General features: G+C 42.6%; 1 protein-coding gene across 1 annotated transcript in view; it reads right to left on the bottom strand.

The window, feature by feature from the left end:
• The window catches only part of PLPPR4 (phospholipid phosphatase related 4), a 48275-nt gene extending 25602 nt beyond the window's left edge, over nt 1–22673 (bottom strand). Inside the window, exons 1-2 of the mRNA XM_032804955.2 lie at nt 22041–22673; nt 3711–3896 (exon numbers count right to left, since the gene is read on the bottom strand). Coding sequence (XP_032660846.1) covers nt 3711–3896; nt 22041–22118 — 264 coding nt within the window. The 5' untranslated portion in view covers nt 22119–22673. The remainder of the gene's footprint in view (nt 1–3710; nt 3897–22040) is intronic.
• Between the last annotated feature and the right edge of the window lie 2666 nt (nt 22674–25339).

Here is a 25339-nt window from a genome sequence, read left to right as displayed (position 1 = left end):
ATGCCAAGACTGCATCCATCTCATAGTCCTTGAGCCTGTATGACTTCAGTATGACTCCTGCTGTTGTTCCCTGTAGATGCTAGTGTGAAAACCCATTCTGACAGAATTAAAATGAAAAAACAACGTAGTTACCCAGCCAATCTGTTTTCCAGGGGCAAACCTTCTGGATCCAGTTTAGGCAGCAGTGAATAAGCCCAAGATGGCCACATAAACAGCAACATTGCCAATCTCTTGTTTTTATCACAAGTGTCATGATATTTCATATTTTCTTAAAGCCCCTGCTGCTGAAACCGTATTATTTACATGATACCTATAAAAAGAAACCATTTTAAAAAAAAGCCCTCATGATTTTTAAGTCAATCACATGACTTTTTGGGTTCCACTCATGATTTTGAAATGCTTGGGCTGGCAATACTGAAATTAGGTGCACACTGACGTGAATGATCCTGAGGAGGAATTCCTTGGTGAGATGGAAGAGACTATGGGCAAGACAGAAGCAGCTGTTTAAGTATGATAAAGAATGTTGGTGAGCTTCCTACCAGTTTATGAACATGGTTGTACTTAGCAAAGTTCTCCCAGTGCATATACAGGGCCCAACGGCCACTTTCAAGGAAATGTGTCATTCACTGAGTTGCACATTCAAAAAGGCAGGATATCTGAACAGAAGTAATGACACAGATGTTAATCAGAATACCATATCTCTGTTTAAAAACTCATAGGGTGAAATCCTGGCTTCACTGAACTCCATGGGAGATTGGGCATTGACTTCAATAGGGGCAGGATTTCACCTCTTCTCTGCATTTCTGTATATGTATGGTCACATTTTAGAGTTTTCACAATTTTAGATTCTCTGATAAAGCACAAAGGAATGAATTAATCCCTGGTTAAACTCAATGCAGTTGGGAATAGGGATGAATTTGTCAGTGGCCTGCCTGTCCTTGTGTACAAGAGGTAGCTATAGCATTGTGGTATCTAAGTGCACAGTTAAATGAGCAAATGAGTGCCCCAGTAAAGCAGTATAGACAGTACTCTAAGTGTACATAAAAATAAAGGCTTTACATTTCATTTTAGCTTCACATTGTAATTCCAGCAGGGTTATTATACTAGTAAAGATCAGACATTTTATTTCATTTACTATTGTCATAAACAGATAAGAAAAGTTAATAGCACAGAAGTACTTTATATCTCTTTGACTATAAAGGGTTAACAAGTTCAGTAAGCCTGGCTGTCACCTGACCAGAGAACCAATCAGAAGACAGGATACTTTCCAAATCTTTGAGGGAGGGAAGTTCTGTGTGTGCTGTTAGTTTTTTGGTCTGTTGTTCCCACTCTGGGGTCAGAGGACCAGATGTGCAACAGGTTTCTCTCCAATTTCCCTGATACAGGTTCTTATAGATTCAAATAGTAAGTACAATAGGTAGATGGCGATTAGGCTTTGTTGTTTCTTTATTTGCAAAATGTGCATTTGGCTGGAAAGGGTTCAAATTTGTATTTTTGCTAAAGATTAATTGTACTTGATATTAGGCTGAGGAGGTATTCCCAGTGTCTATGCGGAAAGACTCCCTGTACCTTTTCCATTTTAAATTTACAAAAGAATTTTTACTGTTTTTTCTATCTTCATTAAAAGTTTCTTGTTTAAGACCTGATTGTTTTTTATTTCTGGTGTGAGAATCCCAGGGAAGGGGTTCGAATTCACACGGAAAGTTGGTGGGAGCCAAAGGAGGAAGGGGAGTAGCAGGCTAATCTCTCTGTCGTTGATTCTTTTATATTTTAATTTTTATTAACCTTTTTATACTTTCTCTTCAGAAGGTCTGGGAGGGGAAAGAGAAGGAGGGAGGAAGTCGTGAATTTATCCTCTCTGTTTCCTTGGTTATCAAGGAGGTTTGAATCACAGTGATTTCCAGGGAACCCAGGAGGGGAAGCCTGGGAGAGGCAACCGGTGGGGAAAGGGTTTACTTTCACTGTGTAGATCCAGAGGGTCTGGGTCTTGGGGGTCCCCGGGCAAGGTTTTGGGGGGACCAGAGTGTACCAGGCACTGGAATTCCTGGTTGGTGGCAGCGCTACAGATTCTAAGCTGGTAATCAAGCTTAGAGGAATTCATGCTGGTACCCCAGCTCTTGGACGCTAAGGTTCAGAGTGGGGAATTGTACCATGACAACTATACAAAAGGGGTTGAATTGCTCATACACTGATATTTAAGTGCTGTATTGGGAAGATTCTGTTCTGTTAACAATTTGTTCTCCTTTTGGATGAGCCATTGAACTAGTTTCCTTCTTGCCCGTCCTATAGCTTACAGGTTAGATACTCCAGGGCAGTTTTGGAAAGAATAATAAATAACCACAGTGTCATGATCAATATTAGCTCACTGAAGAAACCTGGCTGTTATATCTAAAACTGCATGCGAGCCACTGCTGAGTGTAACCTGGCATCTCCATTTGCCAAAAAAATCCTGCTCTAGTGATCTCGCTCATTAACAAGACTATGAAAGGTCCTGTACAAACACTATTTCATTCAGTATAATATATAGAACAGTGATTTATATAGGGTGATGTTCACAAAGGGACAGAAGATCCATGCACACCCTCTAACGTTCATGCCCATAGCAAAGAGGGCCTGGGTGAAACTCCACAGTCTCTCCTGTGGGCTACAGATGGAATTATCTTTATGCTAGTTTTAATTAGGCTAGTGTTAAGGAGTTGTTTGATTGGCCAGTGAGTAGTCAGCAGGATCTCAGTTTGTGCAAATGAATGGTCAAAAACCACTGTGGAGGAGGCTGGGAAATGCACTGAATGAACAACCTTACACAGCCTGCTTTTTATCCCAGGCGGTAAAAGGTGAATTCTATCCCTCCCACCCATCTTTGTTCTCTGCACAAAGCCAAGTTGCTCAAGGAGGGGTGAATCTCAACCATAATTTACTAGTGTGCTACTAGGAGTCATTTTTAGACAGTGTTAAGGTTGTTTGTTTTTTTTCCCCAAACTTTCTGCTGTTCCCAGCCTACACGCAAATGTACTGGGCTCCATTTTATTGTCTTTATACCCAGACAACTACAGTGAGTGTTCATTGGAATTGCAGATTGCTTGACAATAACTCGGAGCAAAAATTGTCTCTGGCTCTGTAACCACAGAAATATTTACTTGACAAAAATGCTAGCACAAGTGAAAAGGTATTTGAAATCTGAGTGTAAAGGAGAGAACAAAATTAATTTGCATTTAAGAGTGTCCTCCATGATAGCCTTTCCCTGACTATGCATTCCGATTGGCATCTCAATATAAACAGTTAAGAAGGAAACTTTATGTATTCTCAGCCTTGTAAGATACTTTAATATTTCGTGTGTGTGTGTGTGAGAGAGAGAGAGAGAGATTTCATTGTTAATTTCAATACAGTGAATGTTTTATTCTTATTTCATAACTGTACTACTACGGATTAATGGGCAGAATTTTCAAAATTGCCCAGGTGACTTGGGGACCCTAAACCCTATTAAAAGTCAATAAGAGATTTTTTAAAAAAACACTTTTTCTGTTGTAAAGTTTGGGGGCCCTATTAACACTTGTTATAGAAGGATAAAAATTGCATATTAAAACCTAACAATCAGATCATCAGCTCATGTAATTCACTGAGGTCGATGGAGCCATGTTGCTTTACAACAACTGAAGATCTGCTCCTAAATCTTCTTTTAGGGGAGGCAGGTGAACATTCCCATAACTTACCGTGATTGCAGGTCCAGCAAAAGTCAAACTAAGCAACATCAGGAAGGGAACAGCCTCTTGTGTAGGTTCAATGTATGGCATACTCAGACTCCTGTCATAACAGCTGAATCCAGAGTGAACTGGCTTGAAGACATCAGTAAGTTCAAGAAAATAGAGACTAACAACAGAAGATGCCAGTATGGGCAACTGGGAAGGAAGGAAGGAAGGAAGGAAGGAAGGAAAAACAATTCATTGTTATTTCTATGTAATAATAAACCTAAACATTCAAATGACCCTATAATATTTTTGCAAAAGCAACAACCTGCAACCCACGCCACTTCTCGCAGCTCCCATTGGCCGGGAACGGCGAACAGTGGTCACTGGGAGCTGTGGGCGGCCATGCCTGTGGACAGTTAATGTAAACAAACTGTCTTGTGGCCCACCATTGGGCCACAGGTTTCCCACCACTGCCTTAGTCAATTGAGCTGGTCAAACTATTCATTGGAATCTTATTTCCCAAACAATTTAGCCTTTTCATCTGCGAGACATTCCTGAACAGACTCTGATTTTTCAAAAGTAGGCCCCAATCCTGCAACATAGTGAATTCAGGATGATCTCTTCACATATGTGGACCCCCAAGGATTACTACATACAGGTGCAGTGGTCAGCTTGTTACAGGATTGGGGCCTCATTTCCTATTTATAATTGTTTGTCAAAAAGATTATACTAATATATGCCAACATATGGGTTGTTAATGAAGTCTGACTATCTGCTATTTATAGTGAATGATTGTGCAGCTAAATCACATGGTATTGTTCCTGTTTCTTGCCTGAATGATGTAGTCATCAAAAGTTTAAAACACCCTTGTTCTTTCACATACGTTTTATAAGCTGTTCAACCAGACCAGACTTTACATTTGCTCCAGAAGTACACCAACAGCCACCTTTTATCCTACTCAACGATTTGCTGTTTATCATTGCCTTTTGTTTAGGGTACTTCAAAGAGTTTTCAGTTCACATGACAGTGTATATACCCCAGCCAATTTGAGTTCAATTTCTAAGGAAGATTTGGTGAGAAATTGTATCCAATGTTTTTCTTTTATATATACAGAGAAAGAGAGAGAATTGCCTTCACCTATTCATTATGGGTGAAGGCTTTTTTCTATTAAAAGAAAACAACTTTGCCTGGCAGGATTTACTCCTGTAGAAAACACAGATGATTATGGGTCATGGTTCCTTTATCTAGATGTTTAGTGATTTTATCCTTTAGAGATTAGTTCCATTAATTCATTAGTGACAAAAGTTAGACTTAAGGGGGAAACTTCACCCAGGCTCTCCATGAGCTTCTGAAAGCACTGGTTCTATCAGAGGGCCCTCTTTGGCAGACAGTGTACCACGGAAACTGTGGGAATGACAAGCAGGCAAAAGCACCTTTCTGCGAGGGTGCATGCAAGGGCCAGTACAGTCCACAAAGTGACCAGTGGTGGGTGGGGGACGCAGCTTGGCTGGGGCACAGCAGCTTATGATGACTCACTGAAAATATGACTGAAGGAACAGTAATAGCTAGCATTACTCTTCCTTCTTATTTTGAAGATGGCTGTTGCGTTTGCTTTTTCTCCACTTCTTAATATAGCTAAAAATACAAACTTACAAGGTCCACATAGACTTGCATATACCTACAGCATCATACAGTGAAGATATTTCATAAGATCAAACATGAATTATTCTATATCCCTTGCAGGAAACAGTCTTCTATGCCAACACATCACACTGAGATAATGTACAGTTTTCCTTCAGAACTTAACGTTCCACTGGATTATGCTGCTTTTGAAATCTTCCTTGCACATTTCATAAAAACAGATAAGGTGATACATTCTACTTATTTCCATTCTATAGTAAAACGGGGTGAAGACTGGGAGTGCAAGGTATGTCAGGTGACAAGATAATGAATGATAATGTTTGTAAAGGGCAGTGGGAAACTGGCTGGATCCGTTAATTGGCCATTTCCAAACTTTAAAATGTGTTCTTTAGTCCAGGTTTTTAAAAAAAGAAAATGTAATTTTAGGTGTAGGGTGGTTGTTAGCTGGACTCCACTGAAACAGGGTTTATAATGGGGCTTGGTTTTTGAAAATAGCAGCTTTGCTTTGAAGTGCTACACAGTACAAAGAGCTGCAGAGTTTAGCTTGTCTTCAAAAGTATTGCTATGAAAAATGCACTGAAGGTAGTCTAAGGAATATCTTGTTCTCAGTGGTCGCGCTGATTGTGTTGTAATTTCATCTTTTAGGCTGATTGTGATTGCATAGGAAAGGAATGTGAATTGACATCCTGAATAAAGTGAAGAGTGGCATTCCCAAGAGCGTCTTGAAAATAACACAAGAAATCCATTAGATTTACTTAAATAAAGAATAAATGCATCCAAATTGAATTTTGTCATTTCTGCCATCATTGGAAGTAGCAGTTTTAGTCAGATGAATTGTTTAATTCTCATCTCACACTGGGCACTCCAGAGAACTCCCTTTGTTTTCAGTGGCAGTCCTGTATTTGTAGTAACTCAGTATGATTGCATGGATATGCAGGAACAAGGAGCTTTCACTCTGTTTTCTCCCCCAGCAGCTGTAAGAGACAGTCACAGTCCCTGTGCTCAGAGGATTATTCAGACTGCTTCTGGGTGCACAAATATCTCCAGATGCGGTGGGAGGAGGAAGGCTTATGTATCCTCTTATCCTCCCCAATGCACTCACCCAGAGCTGTTCAGGTAGGTTCCACTCCTGTGTGACCTGGAGCAAATCACATAAGCCATGGCTACACTGGCGCTTTACAGCGCTGCAACTTTCGCACTCAAGGGTGTGAAAAAAACACCCCCCTGAGCGCTGCAAGATACAGCACTGTAAAGCCTCAGTGTAAACAGCTCCCAGCGCTGCAAGCTACACCCATAGAGGATGTGGAGTACGTGTACCGCTGGGAGAGCTTCGGGGAGTTTGGGAGAGGTCCATTCAATGGAATGGTACAGCGTACGTGTTGTCCCCAACCACTGGAAAACTCAGATAGGGAGAGTGGCACAATCCTACCTTAGCTCCACCAGGCCATTGCAGCTCTGCACCAATCCATTAGGGCTAAATACCAACACCTATGCCCATACACACTGTGATTTCACTGACACCACACATCATTATTTAGGCAATTGTAAAATCTGACACCAAAATCATTATTTAATTTGCATTACAGTGCTACCTAGGGGCATCAACCGAGATCAGGGTCGCATTGTGCTAGGTGCTGTACAAATCACATAAATAGAGATAGTGGCCCCCAAGAGCTAAATCAACAAGGCAGGCAAAGGAATAATTATCCTACTTCTTGCAGATGGGGAGCTGAGGCACAAAGAGATTGTGTGATTTGCTCCAGATCACACTGGAGTAGACTCAGATTTCTTGAGTTTTAGGGCAGTATGTTACCCACAAGTCCATATTTCCTATCTGACTGTTTCCCACCTATATAATTGCATTTATATAGTGAGATTGAGCTATTATTAAATATGTAACATTTTATATAGTGATGTAGTATAATGAATTAATGTGCATACTGATCATTTTCAAAGGGATCGGCATTCTGCATATGCTAACTGCAGTTTTATTATTGCTAATTACAAAATCTAGGAAACACTTACATTTAACGGTGGTGCTTAGGAATCCCAACAAAAGATAGGACTCCATTGTGCTTTTCACTTCTAGGATTACCACATTTTTTCAGAACATAACCACCCCCACCCCCCAAAAGAAAACAATAACTTTAAAGGCCTAATAACCCCTACGATAATTCCTCAGCAATACTAACGAATACAGTATATTGCAAACTGTCTATAAAAGTATGTCATGTCCCATAGGACGTCTTGTTCTCATATCTTTTTTATCAACCTAAATATAAAATGCATCGTCAAAAAGGCAAAGACAATATAAGCATTTGTTCAGTATTCTAAATAATTCTAACTGACTTTAAAAATATGAATATTTATTGAGTATTCTGCTTAGGGCAGCATTAGAATTGTAATTAGAGGCATTAGCTTTTCACACCCTGAACATGTCAGACATAATTAGATGGTAATAATGTGCATTGTTTTAATTACAAAATAGAAATTATTTTTCTTATTTCTAATTGAAATAAAAAAAGTAAACCCAAAGACTTGGGCTAAAGAGTCTTCATATTCTGACATGCTTAGTCGATTAAGAAATTTCTGACTTTTAACCTCCGCTCTGGATTATAATTTATCCCTGAAAATAGAATATCTGATCCAAACCTAGTGAAATCAATGGGAAGATTCCAATTGGTTTCAAAGGACTCTGTATCAGGATCATAAGCAGCCCAGTTAGGAAAAGAGCTGGTTACAAAACTTCAAATGTTGCCCATTTTTTTGTCAAATTTTCATGAAAAAGAAACAACATCCTCTCCCCACTCTAGTTTAGAGGCTTTCTTAAGCCAAAGAGCTGTATTATTGATTACTACGATGATTATTATTTATATTGCAGGGAACCTAGCCCTATAATGCCATTCCCCAAAAAGCTTAACAAGAGATTAACATATATACAAATACTTTCAGGAGAAGAATAAAGACCAAATGCTCCTTTGTATTGCATGGTGTAGTCAAAGCAAAGGAGCTCTAATTAGTCAGCAAGACCCAAACCTTGCAGAAGGGGTCCCAGATCTGGTGGAAGCCCCTCCAAGAGATTTTTGTACTCATACATTGTTTCGAGTGCATGGGAGGGGGAAAAGCCAGGCACCAGCCACTCTGTATGTACTGTGGCCATACTGAAAGAGTAGTTATCAATGGTTTGCTGTCAAACTGGGGTGGGGAATGTCTAGTCAAGTGGGAATCCCACAGGGGTCAGTCCTGGATCTGGTACTAATCAATATTTTCATTAATGATTTAGAGCAGGGGTCTCAAAGTCCCAGCCCGTGGGCAATGTGTGGCCGGAGAACCTCCCCACTGCAGCCCATGGAGGAGAAACACACGCTGACAGCAATGTTGGCTGCAGGCACTGCCCCCCACAGCTCCAATTGGCTGGGTGAGAGGAACAGATATATCATCACTAGTTGCCGGGCAGGGTCAACCATGGAGGCAGCATCATTAGTTGCCAGGCAGAGTCAGCCATGGAGGCAGCATCACTTTTTTCCACAATGAATATAAACAAGTCAAAATACCAAACACAAATATCTGACGCAACCTCGCTGCAATCCTGAAAGTTACAACTTCTCAGTCACTGAGGCCAAACGTCAACAAAGTGACAGAACTGAAGCGTTGCCAGGTGATAACCCATGCTGTCCAGCCCTCAGAAAAAAAAACAAGGTTTACCTTCCCCTTGGAGAATTTTCCAAATCAAAGCTTCATTTTCTCTGCAAGCGATGTTTGCTCTGAGTCACTAGCAAGCAAATATTGACCGTTTCATAAAATGACAGCGTCAAGACCTTTAGGACCAAAATATGTTTTCTTAAACAAAAGGAACAACACAAATAAAAAACACGTTCCCAGTTGGAAAAGCCTTTTATCCTGCCAAATAAAATGCAATCTGGTCCCCCCAATATGACAGTATTTTGCTGATGCTCAGGGAACACAAAAATCATAAATTCCCTGACTAAAAAACTAAACACCTCGATGGTCAACTCTGGTTCATATCTTTACAACAACTCACCTAGCAAAGACTTCACACTGATCTTCACCTGCATGAAACAGTAAACCCTGTGGGCTCAGCTGCTGTAAAGGGGCACAGTTCCATTGGCTTCAGTGCAGTAGCTCCATAGACCCCAGCAGAAAGTTGATCCTCTATATATCAGTAATACTTTGTATGATGCATCTATGCAATCTTTGTGCTTTTTCATAACATGCTGTACTCTACACCTGTTATTTGTAACCTATGCCTCTCCCTTCATGATTGTAAAGTATTTGATATTATCTTATTTATTATATTGTCGTTGTGCTGGAGTGTATGTGTGGCTGCCGGCAGGCATGTCTTAGATCGATAGGCTATGAAGTTGGTGGATGTGTTAGCTGCCTTCTATGAGGCTAAATGAGGGAGCAGTTAGCCTCTTCATTTCACAGAAGAAACCATCACAGACAATGCCTGAGTAAAAGCTGAGCCATGTGGCCGGAGGGGTTTGCCTGTAGCCTGACTGCAAATGCAGGGGCTGGGGCATTGATTTGATTGCAGCTATCTGAGGCCAGGTTTACATATAAATTTACATCGGTATAAATTTCTCAGGGGTGTGAAAAATCCACATCCCTGAGCCATGAAATTATACTGACCTAACCCCTGGTGCAGAGAACGCTATGTTGATAGGAGAGCTTCTCCCATTGACATGGCTACCACTTTTCATGGACACAGATTAACTACACTGATGGGAGTTTCTCCCATTAGCATAGTAATAGCTTCACTGAAGTGCTACAGCTGTGCTACTGCAGAGTTTTAAGTGTCAACCTGCCCTGAGTGTGTGAAAAGAATGGGAAAGTGAGCAGATAGCAAGAGGAACCATGTGAGCATTGCCTTAGAAGGAAGCCAACAGAGAGCTTTCCTTTGTGCAGAGTACAGGCTGGAAAAGACAGGCTTTGAAATTGTGAGCAAAGAAACTGCCTCCTCTGCCTCCTGCTTTTCCTTCCTACTGTGATCAGGGAAACAGGACTGTGGGTACATTCTATACAAAGAAACAAGTTTGCACCAAAGAAATATCTGACTAGTAGAACCAATCCAGCAAGGCCCTGAATGCTGGCTAACTGATTAGGCCAAAGGACAATGCTGTTTATTAATTTATTTAATACCATATATTGCAGCATCACGAGAGGCCACAACAATGTGCCAGACTTGTAAATATTTAGTTCTTTGTATTTATCACAGGTCTAGGAGCCCCAGTCATGAACCAGAACCCCATTGTGCTAGGTGCTGTACAAACACAGAACAGACAGATGGCCACGGCGCCGGTGAGTTTACAATCTAAATGACAAGACATAACAGATGGGTGAGACAGACAAATAAGCAAACCAGGGGGGATCTGGGTAGACTAGGTAACAAACACAGTAGGAAGTGCACTATTCCGAGCTAGTCAGTAGTAGTGATCACAGTGTTCCACATGCCTAGCTGCAATGAGGTTGTAGTTTGTGCTTTATGGAATACAGGAGGACGGAGTTGGCAGGACCAGCGCCAGGGTTTCTCGCGCCCTAGGCGCACGGCCATTTCGCCGCCCCCCAGTGGAGCTGCCGCAAGCATTCCCGTGGAGGGTCTGCTGGTCCGTGGCTCTGGTAGAGCTGCCGCAGGCATGCCTGTGGGAGGTCCACAGGAGCCGTGGGAGCAGCCAACTATCCGCAAGCATGCCTGCGGCAGCTCCACCGCAGCCGCAGCAGGTCAACCGGAGCCGCCTGCCGCTCCCCCGGTAAAATGCCGCCCCCTCAATAATCCTGGCGCCCTTGGCGATTGCCTAGGCTGCCTAAATGGTAGTGCCGGCCCTGGGAGTTGGAGGAGGGCAGTCCTCTTTTATCTATCAAGTTCCAATAGGGAGACATCACCCTGGTGTCCAAGTGCCTTAGTGATGCATTAAGCAAAGTGAGTAGCATCTTTCATGTCTGACTCCTTTTTCATTCTTCTCCCTAGGATGAAAATGAAATACAATATTCTCCACCCCCCCCCAATCATTTATGAATGATGTGCCATGTGATTTTATTGTGAAGACTAGAGCTGAAATCTTGGCTCCATTAAACTCAATAGCAAAACTCCCACTGGCCTCAGTGGGGCCATGATTTCACCCTAGGTTTCTACTATACTTCTAAATATACCTGAATATGTATGCTAAAAACATTACACAACCTGAGATGAAAAAAAGGATGTCTATGAAAACATTGCAGACTGTATGTGTGTTGATTCTAGTACAGTATTTACATTTGGTGTCTCAAGATTTGTGGGGTTTTATTTGTTAGTTATTGTTTTATGCCCATTGCTAATGACACACAGTGAAGGCAGATATGCTGTATACTTTTTAAAATACCCTGTGAATACAATGTAACAACTCTCTTTAATACTTGTATGCATGAGTGCTTGCTTGCAGATACGGGGCCTGATTCTGAACTCACACAGTGAGAGCAGTATCCATTCCTCAGAATACATTTACAGTGACAGCTTTGATTATAAGCTGTCATTTTAAATCATACACAGGGATGTCTCCTCCCAAACTGAGAGTGCCTCGTTGGGGCAGTGGGGGGGGAAGGGCGAGAAAACACATGACCGAGTGATTCTACTCCCATTTAAAACCAGCGGAAGTTTTATTACTGAGTTAGGTCCTGACCATGCAACATTGTTTCATGTGAGCTCAGGGGTCCACCCACATGAATATTATTGCAAGATTGGCTCTTAATGGGAGCAGGATCATACTTTTTAAAATATAGTCAATTAAAGATGAAAACAAGTGTTCCTTTGCTATTTTTCCATGTGGGTTTATTGCTAGCTATTCTAAACACATGGTATGTAGAAGAAGGACAGAAGTATTATCAACTTTTGGTCTCCTCCTCACTTGTTCCTACTGTAGCAGTGAGGTGAGGCAACTTCAGTACTGCACTCTGCCTCTTTCTCCATCGCTTACAGCTCCCTGTGAAGGTATTTCAGAATTTTTTTTTTTCAGATTTACCCAAATACTGCACTTTTGTGCTGCACTTCAGATCTTTGGGCTCTGCTGCAGACTCTTTACTAAGGCCCTGATTTAGCAATATATGTGCTTAAATTCCATTGACTTCAGTGAGACTTCTGTGCTGAAGTGGGATTAAGGCTAAGCACATGCTTAAGTGCTTTGCTGAACGAGGACCTCGAGAGGCATAGGGACTGGTGCTGAGCACAGGAAGGGAGTGAGTCATGGGATCTGCCACGATGCTGCTTAGCCTCGGGATTTCAATGTGGAAATCTGGGCTAGAGTCAAAAGAACATGGTCCACTTTTCTGGAATTGAGTAATATTTGAAATCATGCGTTTCTGAGGGGTAACTTTCTTTAAACAGACTGCACACAATCATATATATTTTTTGTTGTCTGCTCCACAGCTTAGGAGGGTCTTTGCCCCAAGAGCAACACTGCAAATGTGCTTAGGGCACAATATTCCCACCTTCTCTCCTTCTGATGAGCTGCTGGAGATGCTGGCAGGATGGTGGTGTGGAACACAGATATACAAGTGCATCCACCATGCACTTCTAGTGGTGCAGGGGGCGATGCATAAGGAGTGATAAATAGATAGCAGTTGCCAGAGCAGGCTCAACTCTTGGGGGCAGCTGCCTGACTGAGCAGCAGATACCTCTGTCCTGTCCAGACAGCATGCGAAAAATCGGGATGAGGTAGAGGGTAATAGGAGCCTATATAAGGAAAAGACCCCAAAATCAAGAGTGTCCCTGTAAAATCAGGACATCTGGTCACTCTACCTCTGAATGTGTTAGAAGTGTTAATAAGCAGAGCTCTCCTTAGCATGCTTTGGCAAGGTCTTGAACATAATTCCCCCAAACAAAACTGACTCCTGTGCACCATGACCACACTTCAGGGCCAGCCAAAAGATTTCAGTGGGGCTTAGAGTTTCTTTCAGATACACACCAGACTGAGCTGACATCTTTCACATAAAAAGGTATGTGTAGGAGGAGAGTGAGTCATTAGGATGCCCCTCCCCAGCCTCCTGCTACTGCATGGCCCAGGTGCTTGTCCATTTCACCCCTCACAGTTGCTCACATGACTAGCTTAGGAATAGTAAACTGATGCTGCTATCTTCACAAGGTAAAGGGCTAGACATATGATCTTTATTGTAATGAAAGTGGAAATTCCCTTCATGGGATCAAATCATCAAAATGATTGTGTGCAGCTCATCAATGTTTCAGGTTGCTTTTTAATTTTTAATTTTATTTTATTTTTCATTTTTAAAATTAAAGATGCTTTTTCACTGCATTTAAGTTTTTAGGGATGAAAGTCCTTCATTGTGCCTCCAACAGACGTTGGTGTAGCCTCTGACTCTTTCTGAACCCTTTACTTAGCATACAGCAATTGCCCTTTCCCTGAAATTGAAGAGCTTATCCTATAATTCTTTATACAGGTAAAACTCCCATTCTAATCACTAAATTCCCAAGCCTCCAAAAAGCTTGCAGAGTCTTAAGCGTATAATTTTAATGTGGATGTGTGTCATGCATGTCTACATACCTAAAAAATCCAGAAATGACTGAGAAGTGGCATTTTTGAGATACTTGGTGATGTGAGTCCACATCTGACATTTCGAATCTACCCTTGTCAGTATAAATTAGAAATGAATGGGAACTAAGTGTCTGGTCCTGAGATACACTGAACATCCTCAACACACATTTATTTCAACTGGAGCTGAGGAAACCCACCAGTTTACAGAACTGACTGCTACAATAATATAATAGATATCTTGTGTTTTCTAAGGTACCTCCTACCACTGGCTTTCTAGCCTGTCTGGCAGCCAACAAAAGTGGATGGATTATCAGTTCTCAAAGAGGTGATCCACATTATAACAATGATTGATTGGGTCACATACTGTCTGCTTGAGGAAATACTTTCAGAAGAAACCCCATTTCCACCTTACAGATCACATGAAAAGGTAAGGAACAAAACTTAACTCTGTAGATAGTCTCTCTGAGCTGCATTCATATCTCAGCAAACCCAGAGACAAGTAACTGATGTACGCAATATTCTGCCAATAAATCCACAGTAACACACAGTTTATAGGCCAATCCTTCAGCTGGCATTTAAGTCTACTTACAGGAGTTCAGGAGCTAGCCTTCTGTATTTCAGTGTACCTGAAAATGGGTGAAATCTTGACCCCATTGAATTCAGCAGGGCCAGGATTTCATCTACTGAAGCTGATTCTCTGATCCCTTATATCCATTATACATTGGTGTAACTCCATTGACTTCAGTGGGGTTACTCTATATTTATACATATGTAAGTGAGACAAAATTAGGCCTTCTTTTTTTGTACATGCTAACCCTGCAGACAAAAAGCCAGGGGTAAAACTCTGTGTTCATATAAGTCTATGGTAAAACTCCCAGGCTCCAAGATTTCACCCCAGATATTTTTCGATGTTTGGTTAATGAGCGAAGAAAAATCACCCATAGATTTTTCCTTGAAACAGAGAGTATTCCTGTCACTATGAATAAATATATTTGTCCATGCTACATCTGCAGACATCCTCATCCTCGGGGGAACAGGAGGTATATAACCCTGGAAGTTTTCCAGATTCATACTTAAAATGTGAGGCACTAACCCTTCTGGCTATTGTCCTTGAATGTACCTAGGATGTACTCTGAATATGCTAACAAGGGAAGATCAACAAAGCAAAGGGCAGATCTCTTTCCAGGAATGGTCACAGACAATGGACTTGTCTGGCACTTTACAGCACCGCAACTTTCTGGCTCAGGGGTGTGAAAAAACACCCCCCTGAGCACATCAAGTTTCAGTGCTGTAACACACCAGTATAGACAGTGCACCAGCACTGGGAGCCGTGCTTGCAGCACTGGTAGCTCCGCCCCTCATGGAGGTGGGTTTTTTAGAGCACTGGGAGAGCTCTCTCCCAACCCTCTGCTGTGACTACACAAGCCATGTTAAAGCGCTGTCGCCAGTGTAGGCTAGCCCAATATTTCAATTCTTAATATTTTTCTGATGCTGGTAGATCTTTCACTATGGACATATCCTTCTATTTAAACAGATGCAAATTGAGCTTCCATGTGTAGTCCTCTTTCCCTTAGTTTTTAAAGAAGAGGCTCAGATTATTCACGTATTCTATACAACTGTGAAATGTGAAAACATAATTAAAAAATAACACAGACCAGTTTGTGTGGAAGTGCACTGATTAATATGCATGTCAGGTGAGTAGTGATCCACATCTCCAGATCAGATCATGTGATATGTGCTTTTGCAAAGTGTAAGACTCTTACTGTCATTATAATAGGGTCATTTTAAAATAATGTTTAAATATGTTTTAAACATTTTTATGAGATACATACATACTAATCCATCAAGGTTCTATTTCACAAATAGTGAAAACTGCAAAAATTCATGAAATGTTTTATGCTGTGTTTAATAAAGTTTCATTAATTTTTCTGTAAGTTTTCTGCTTCCCTAGTCTTTTAATCTAGGCCACATCCACCATGCCTGCTGCTCTAATTCTTTTCTGTATGTCTGTAGATTTCTCCTCACTTCTACAGCTTCTAACCCACGGGCCTGCTTCTCCATTTATCTACATCTCTGTAAATCAGGAATAACTCCACTGAAGCCACTAATGTAAAATTGGTGTAAGTGAGAGGACAATGTGGCCCTGTAGCTCTAATAAATTAAGCTAGATAGGGCCTGATCTGATCTCACATCGTTTTTATGTTGAATGTAACTTCACTGTGTTTTCTTGAGTTGCTACTGATTGACACTGCTGTATATGAGATCAGAATCAGGCCCGCAATTTTTTTTTTAGATTGGAACTATCAGTAGAAATGCAGCCTAGCTTGCTAAGTTACTATATAATCATATTTGGTCCAATGTTACAAATCCTTATAATCATGAGTATCGGTTACTAACATGAGTAGTCTTGTTGGCATCATGGTAGTAAATACTATGCCTCGCAGTAAGCATCTGCAGGATTGGATTCATTGTCCTCTTCTTCTCTCTACCACTTCCTCATCCCCTCCCTTAATTGTAGTCTCTGCTTGTTTTTGTCTCATTTTAGGGCTCAATTCTGCAAACAGATACTACTGGCCATAATAGTGCTCATTCCGCTGAGTGGTACTTGACTTCAGGATAGTAAGTACTGCTTCTCATAGTGAGAGTTTGCAGGATAAATCCTTTGGAAGGCAGAAAATCTGTTTGTTTGTTTGTTTTAATTTGCTCTGTAAAGTGCCATGCATGTTTAGGTTACATCAGTGACCACAAGGCCTCTTTTCCTTCCCGGCTTATGTATTATGGATGCTTCTATATTGTATGATTTTGGCTTTCCATTTTCTCCTGTTCCCTGGATACTTTTCTAGGCCCCTCCCTTTCCTCCAGTGTTTGGGGAAATAATGCCTGTCTACAGTTTCCCATTATGTTGCTGATATTATCAGTGATAGATCTGCCTTCTCCCTGCAGCCCTGATCCTCCAGCATTTTCTGATTGACATTTCGTTATTTAATTGCACAGGTGAGAAAGCAGCTCCTCATGTCTCTTTCTCAAAATACAAAATGAAACTAATTGTTGTTAGCCACAAGGAGCAGTGGATTGGGACTTGCAATTAAGAACGGGCTGGGGGAGGGTAAGCCTGACCTTAGCGTAGGGCAGAATGGAACGGAAGGAAATATACAAAAAGGCCAGATGTATAGAGGGGAGAGATTGAAAAAGCCCATTTTTCATCATTCACCTACTCAATTAAAACCTTTTTGCTACATTTGGAAAATCCCAAATTGTGTACATTTCAGAGGTGGCTGGTTTACTTAAATCTGGTCTCCTATATTCATGTTTACACTTATTTAGATGATGATGTTGCCTACAGTATGCAAAACACATCCACATTGTGTACTAATGCCAGTTAACCTCACAGGGCCTGCCTCTCTTGTCCCTTACACTGGTAACTCTATTGAGCTATTCCTGATTTAAACACATCTATATGAGAGGTGAGCCAGTCTCACATTCTTCTTTAACCAATCACAATTCAAAAATGTTTAAGCCATTTTCCTCCTCCTGCTAATGCCACCACAGGGAATGTCAGGTGGTTGTTTCATTAATATCAGTATTATCCTGTATTATAAAGTTCCAGAAGCACAGTCTCAGGGGTCAGATTAGAGCTGGGTATATGTGGGTAAATCATAACTATATGTCTTACCACTAGAAGCTGAATAGAAGAAGAGTTGCGAGGGGGGGGGCAACCATAACAATCTTATAATTTGAATACTGGATACTCTGGACTCAGTCCACTTTTTCACAGATGTAAAATAAGTCTAATGGATTTACTCTTGATTTACACAAGTGTAACTGAAAGCAGAATTTGGCCTACTGTCTCATCAAATATACCTGTCGTGGTTGCAGGAGAAAAGGAGAGAAATAGAAGAGGAGGACAATAGCTTCATCCCTAAACCTTTAGGGGAACTGAAGTTGGGCCCCAGCTGCAAAGTTTGAATCTCTGGATTTGGATCCGAATTTCCCTAAATATTGTATCTGTTCAGACTTGGAGCTTTGGTTTTGAACAATATATGGACTGGGGCCAACCATAAAATTCAAATCTAGATGTCCATGTCCTCAGTGCTCCCAGGTGCTAGACATGGGCAAGGTGGAAGGATCCTCACAGCTTGTCCTGGAATCTCAAGGCTTTCATTTTTAGTTCTCCTCTCTACTTATAAGGGTATGTATCCTGACAACTTTCCTTACAACAGATGAGGGCTGAAGCCCACTTCATCTGGTACACAGAGAGCCAATTTCTGCATAACAACATATGCTAAAAACCTCTCCATTCTGCCTCTCCAACAGCAATAATATAGCATGCAAGATTCCCATGCTTTTCTACAGTGACTATTAAACTCAATACCCAAGCTGGGCATATTCCTGAGGCTGGTGCACAGAAATACATACAAAATCTATTTGCCTTGTCCTTTGCTATAAACAAGCAAAGTAGTGTGGGGGTCTCCTCTCTTCTCTATAAACATATGCAACTCCCACTGATACTAATGGAATGTGCATAAGAAGGGGAGAGAGTCCTGCTTTGGCCCAATGGAGGTGGAGCAATAGAAAATGGAATTTAATAATGAGTTTAAAAACACTACAACAAAGAAATCCTAACTATTAAGGACATGTGACATTCTGCAGTAATGCAGTTTGTCACCTGACAGCATTTCCCAAAGTGTCTGTGCACAGTGGGTGAAATTTTCTAATCCTACATAAAACCCAAGCACAATGGTCATACTTAAAAACTTGTCTGTTGTCTTGGATAACCATCAGCAGTAGCCGTTTTCTCTAGGTCAGTGGATAGATTATTATTTGTATTATAGTAGTGCCTACACTAGAGGCCCCAACTGAGATCAGAGCCCCATTGTGCTAGGTGCTGTATAGACACATAATGAAAAACATGTCTTGCCTCAGAGAATTACAGCCTAAACAGAAAAGATAGACAAAGACTGGAAGAAGGGGTATCCCCACTTTGCAGCTGGGGAACTGAGATTCAGGGAGATTAAGTGATTTACCCAAAGTCTTACAAAGAGCATGCAGTAGAGCTGGGAACGGGACCCTTATCTCCTGAGTTTCAGTCCAGTGACTCTGTCATAAGATCTGCAGCCTCTTTAGTGTGGTTTGCAGTAATCACTATACAAAGTATAGGGAGTTTCTAAGGAATACTGCAAATAGATTCGAAGGCCAGAAGAGACCATTGTGAATATCTACTCTGATGTCTTGTATAGCACAGGGCAAGGAACTTCTACAAAATAATTCCTAGAACAGATCTTTTAGAAAAACATCCAATCCTGATTTTAAAATTGCCAGTGATGAATAATTGATAAATTGTTCTAATGGTTAATTACTCTCACCATTAACAATGTACACTTTATTTCCACTCTGAATTTGTCTCTAGCTTCAACTTCCAGCCATTGGATTCCGTTATACCTTCATTTGCTAGTTTGAAGAGCCTATTGTCAAATGTGTATTCCTCCGTTGGTATTTATAGACTGTGATCAAGTCGCCTTCTCTTTGTTAAGCAAAATAGACTGAGCTCCTTGAGTCTATACTAAATCCTGAGGTAACGTTATCCCAGGCAAAACTGATTTTAAATGTGACCACTGTTTTTGGGCTATGTGCTACTTTCAAAAAAATCATCCCACCACAATGTGGGGGCAAACCATAGAGTGGCTGCTACTCTCCCTGTGTGCACGTGTGATGGGGGGCACTGGTTACTAGATATGCATCAATATAGAAGTGGCTTCTTCCCTTGTCTGCCCTCTAAGCCCTTCTCAGTGATGGGATGGCCTCAGATAGCATAGATCCCTCTGCTCCAGTGTGAGGATGATAGTGAGGCCCCTACCGTGTGTGGCTTCTCTACCCGTGACCTCTTTCCTCTGACAAGAATACAAGAGGAATTGTGGCCCAGAAGGAGCCTTCCATCAATGGGTTCATTTCTACAATAATAAGACATCTGTTACTTTAGTATCTAACATTCTCTGAAAAGTATCCCACTGTAGCGGGGTAGTCACCCACTCCTGCCCTGAGAGGCTCAGAACAGTCCAGCAGAGGGCTGTGGCTGGGGCAAGCAGCTCCTATGCTGATTGAGGAAGTAGGCACAACTGGGAGCCACGCCCAAACAGACCACAGCCGGCCCCTATAAAAAGGCTTTGAGCCAGGAGCACAGATACATTCTCTCTGTATGTAGAGAGAGAAGGGCCTTGCTGTGAGGGAGTTGAGAAGGTAGCTGGGAGGGGAGTAGTGCTGGGGGAAGGTCAAGGGAGCTGGGGAGCTCTGGCCTGGAAAACCCTAGGCTGTGGCCTAGTCTAAGGCTAATTGGGTACTGGGGGTGCAGAGGGCAGCCCACAGGTGCTGAGGCAGCAGATGCAACCCCCCCCCACCCCTCCCTATTATGAATGGCTGAGATGCTGCAGTCTGCCCCAGTGAGTGGGAGCTTAATGGTGACTGGCAGTAGCCAAACACTGAGGTGGGGATAGTGGGTGGGGGTTCACCTGAGTGGGGAGACCCACAGGAACTGTGGGAGTACTGCCTGGAGGCAGCTCCCAGAGAAAGGAAGAGTCATCTGGTGTCCAGGAGGCACATGGGGGCCAAGTGGCAGTGGGACATTGGCCTGGAGAGGGTGCTCTCGAGGCTGGAAAGCTAATTCCTGAGTTGATCAGCAGGAGGTGCCCCACCATTGCACCTGTCCAATATTATTTTTAATATGCTTCATCTCCCTTGTCCTAGGCAACTAATAGGGGATTTAGCTGGAAGAGAGACAGCCTGCTACCACTTACAAGCCCCTCTCACACTGTATCCTCCTATCTCCCAGTATATTTAAGCAAGATTTTTAATTTTGCCATTCAGGCTAAAAAATATTTAGCTCTTACTTAGACCTCCTGTTTTTAACATTCAAAGTTCTTTTAGTGCATTATCATCAGCACTCCTCCATGAGGCAAGTACCACCATCCTTGTGTTACAGATGGGGAAACTAAGGCACAGAGGTGGAGTGACTCAGTAACTGCCCTACTGTTAGGGCAGATGCAAGCTGTGTTCACTTATTATTTGGTTAACAAACACAGAAATGACACACTCTTCCTGAAGCTGAAACCATGTTTGCTCTTGTACTTACTAGTGAATGGAGTGCTGTGAAAAGAGGCTAAAATCCTCTAAGCAATACACCAGTTCTGGAGCAGTGAGTGCCTGTGGAAGTGTAACTTCACCTGACATCAACAGAGCCGCCACAATATGTTTCAATCTGTCATTACAAAATCTACTGAGAAACTTTCACTGTTTCAAAATACAAAGCGTGTGTTGTTACCTAGCTGTCTCTTACAGCCCAGGCATGTTACTGGGGCCTGATAAAACACAACACTGATTATTAAAAACTTTAAACTATATTCATTTTTTAAACATTCCTTCTATGGCATGATTTTTCTTTCCTGGACATAATACATGCAATATGTGTTTGCATATAACCTCCTCTCTGAAACATGTCTTCCTGTTGAGATGATCCTATGTCTGTGACATAGTTTCATTTAGCTGCCAGTCCATTTGCAAAATGACATTCTCAGAAATAATTCCCATAAAAGCACAACTCTGTATTTTGCAAGGAAGAGTTTAATCTCAAATCAGCTCTTCAGAATACTGATGGATATCTGGTACTGATTTTATTATGCAAAGCATCACCTACATATTTTACATGAAATGGTTCTGAAAGATTATCAGAATGAACTCCCTCTTTCTCGAGATGTAAAGAACATCCCTCCCCCCGCCCCACCGTGGATTACAGCTCAGATGATGTAGACCCAGTTTCAGAATCAGACGTGAACTCCATGCAAATATATTACAGGCAAAGCTTAATTTTACCCCTACTGAAATCCACAGCCATGTACGAATCAGACCCAGAACACAGACATAGGCTGACACAACACACACTCACAGAGGAATGGGACACACTGCCATACTCTCACATGCACAATAAACAAATAGAACAGCGTGTACAGGTCTCTGTAGTGCTAGTCTCTACACAGTCGCCTAGGCAATGAGGAAGGCACTAACCGGAGCAGACGCCAGTGAAAGAAGCATGCTGTCAGAGAACAAAGTTGTTCCTAAAATGCCTCTAACGATCTGCATTATGCTAAAGCTGAAAGGACACAAGCTCAGGTTCTTCACTCACCTCCACAAAATAAAAGCAGGGCAATAGAGTGACGCTGTCCTTGGTCACTTTGCCTTTTTGCCTCTCCTTTGCAGACATGCTGGCTAAGGGGCTGGCCTCTCCTTTTAGGGATGGGGATGAGTGCTTCGAAGCAGGCTTCCTTTCCTCCCGCTCCGGTGCCTTGTGTGGCTGTCACATGCCCCAGAGGCACCTCTGGAGAGCACAACGTGAAGCTTCCCCCTTTGCAGCAATCCCCTGTGCCACACGCAGGCAGCCCAAAGCCTCTTTTCTGCGAGAGATCTCCCTCCTTCCTTCCTTCCTTCCCCAAAGCTGCTGCAATGGCTTCCACCCCCAGCACAGAGCCCTGGCTTTCTCTGCCCGAGGAGGATTCGCTGCATTTACAGTGCTGAAGCTTCGTACAATATTCATAGGCTTGACGTCAAGAAACCTACTCCAGGGAAAAGGAAGGGGCCCCATTATCCTACAGGAGGAGGGGAGCGTGCTTCAGCCACCTTAACCCTTTCCCTCCTGAATCTATTGGTTTTGAGTATTCAGAATGGGTGGGGAAATCAGGTGGGCAGCAAAGCTGGGATCATGGGGAAGATGGGCAGGAAGGATGTAAAGTGGTAGCAGTTAGATGCAGCAGCTGGGAGGCAAGTGGGCCCTGAGATTCCTGGGGAGCACAAGGAGAAGGTATGTAGGAAGCTCTAAAAAGGGAATGGCCAAGTGCAGTAGGTGACTGTCACTCCACGCCCGCCCCCAAGTGGGACATCGGGTAGCAATGATTCCCCACCTCCTCCATTGCAGGGACAAAAGTAGCTGCAGCACGCCCCTCCTCACATGCAGGGTGTGGTGGCCTGGTGGGGAAGGCAGGAGTAATGTGAAGGTGAGTCCAGTGGTTCCTCCTCCTCCTGCCCCCTCAGCACAGGGGAAAGAGGAGGCTACAGTGGTGGATAACCAGCAGGTGGCAGATATGCACATGATTGGCTGGGGAGATCTGTGTGCTTGTTGTACAGGTCTGCCTAAGGGTGAAGGAGAGAGCTGAGGAGAAGGACCTGCAGAGCTAGCTGGCTTTTCAAGAATAAGATCCAAAGTTGCAGTGCTCCAGAAGCATTACAATGGGGAAATTTTCAAGAGTCTGGGGCTACTTTGACAAGGTAACTGGTTTAGTGGATAGAGGGAATGTGATGGACTTAATATACCTGGACTTAGCAAGGTTTTTGACACAGTCACACATGACATTCTGTAAGTAAAGCTGCAGAAATGCATGCTCAGTAGATTGCCATTAAGTGGATGCATACTAATATGGAAGCATATGATATAATACTTGGTTGGCTGCCTGAGTGATCCTGCCTTTTTGGATGGACAATGAGCGCTGTTGAGTCTGAGTGTCCCTGCTGGATGGAGGAAAAGGCACTGCACATAACAGCTTGTGTCTGTTTCCCACCTTGAAATATAAAGAGAGCCTCAAGGGATGTAGTGCACTATGACAAGAGACTAGTATTTTAGGCTATTTTTGGAGGTGAAGATGGTAGCAGTAGTGGGCCAAATATCCTGGAGCATCCCACGTCAGCGAGTCTTTTAGAGAAGACGACTGGCTATCTTGGTGGATACATGCTGTAGGACTTGGGGAACACCAGAAGCACTCAGGCAATGGTTACAAGATGGGTGTGATAGGAGGAATCACTTCTAAATATCAAAAGAAGCTAGCTCACAAAACTTCCTTAGTGAGACCAGGGTACATCATCACATAGAAGAGAAGATGACCTCTGGCATGGCCATGTTTATTTTGATAAATTTGGGATGGTTACACACAGCAAAATATTTCAAGAGTGGCAACGTACTGCACATGAGGTCACCCTAGCTAGTAAGAGCATCAGTTTTTAATATACAGAGCTAGAATTAAAGTTTGTGAATTAAAAAGATAGAAATCAACATCTGTATTTAGCAGCAAAACTTTGGACGCTAGACAGCAAATGTGCACATAAATGCACTGAGAAATCTGAAAGCTATGCCTCAAGGCCTGGTGAGAGACAATGGAGAGAATAGACACAAATTCCTCAGGTTTGGGGGAATCTTTCTATAAAGCATAACGGTATCCTGGCACTGAGTATGTTAGTCACATAATATATTCCCGAGAGCCCACTTTTTTTCAGTTCAACTTGCCATTAATGGCTCCATCCTGCCTTCAGTTACAGCCAAGTGGAGTTACACCATTGTAACTGAGCACATAATTGAGCCATTAAACTCTATATGCAACAATGACGCACACTCACTGAAGGATCTTGTGCAATTTCTACCAATATTTCGAAAGGAGCTGAGTTACCATGAGCAATTGTTTCCATGGTGAAGCGTGTTATTTTGGGATAACGTTTATTGGTCAAACCTTGCAGCCTTTCTCAGGCTAACTCCCATTGATATTAATGAGAGCTTTACCTGAGTGAGGACTGCAGAAAAAAGGTAGTATAGAACAAGTTCTTATTTTGTAATGCAGTTCAAATGCCTGTTCCTGCTATATTGTGTCTGGGAACCTAACTCTGTATAAGGAGTATGTGATGGAGTGGATACCCCACACAAGATCTGAAAGGGCTAAGTAGGCCAATTAACTCCCCAGGCTGCACCTGGAGAAGGAGCCAGGGAGCAGGGATTGATTAGATGAAGCTCAGCTGGACAGGAATGGGAGAGCCCAAGAGCAGAGGGGGAGGGGTGCATGGAAGTATTTTTCAGTTACTCCCTGGGTGTATGTGTTTAGGACTATAAAGGGTAGACTGGAAGTCTGTATGGGGGAGGGAATGAGAAAGGTAGGAATGGCTCTGGGGAAAAGCAGTAAGGAATAGGTTAGTGCAAACCTTGGCTGCTGATTACAGGGCCCCTGAGCTGGAATCCAGAATAGGGGTAGGCCTGGGTTCCCCTATTGGCTGGACAGTGAATGGGAAGACTGCCTGAGCCTATTTGCCAGGCTACATTTTGGTACCCTGGAGAGGGGAAACATAGATAGTGACCTGGCCAGAGGGCCAAGTTATGAAGAGGAGGCTGCAGTGCCTGGACAGGAGGAGAACGTGGCCACAGGCTGTGCAGCAAGCAGATTATTTTGAAAAAGCCTCAGACCTGGAAGGAGCTAATCCTCAGAGTGGCCAGGAAGAGGACCACCTAGTGGTGAGTGGGGCCCTGTGATGGGGTGGCATATAGCTGCACCATCCCAGGAGTGGAAAGGGAGTGTGACTCAGGTAGTCAGTTTCTTCCCTGCTCCTCCCTTATTTCTGGGGGAAAATAGTCTGCTTCTGGCCCTGACTCCTAACTAGTAGCAGTTTACTACTTCT

The sequence above is a fragment of the Chelonoidis abingdonii genome, chromosome 7 (genome assembly GCF_003597395.2).
Source record: "Chelonoidis abingdonii isolate Lonesome George chromosome 7, CheloAbing_2.0, whole genome shotgun sequence".
Lineage (NCBI taxonomy): Eukaryota > Metazoa > Chordata > Testudines > Testudinidae > Chelonoidis > Chelonoidis abingdonii.
This window is presented reverse-complemented; position numbering and strand designations above follow the sequence as displayed.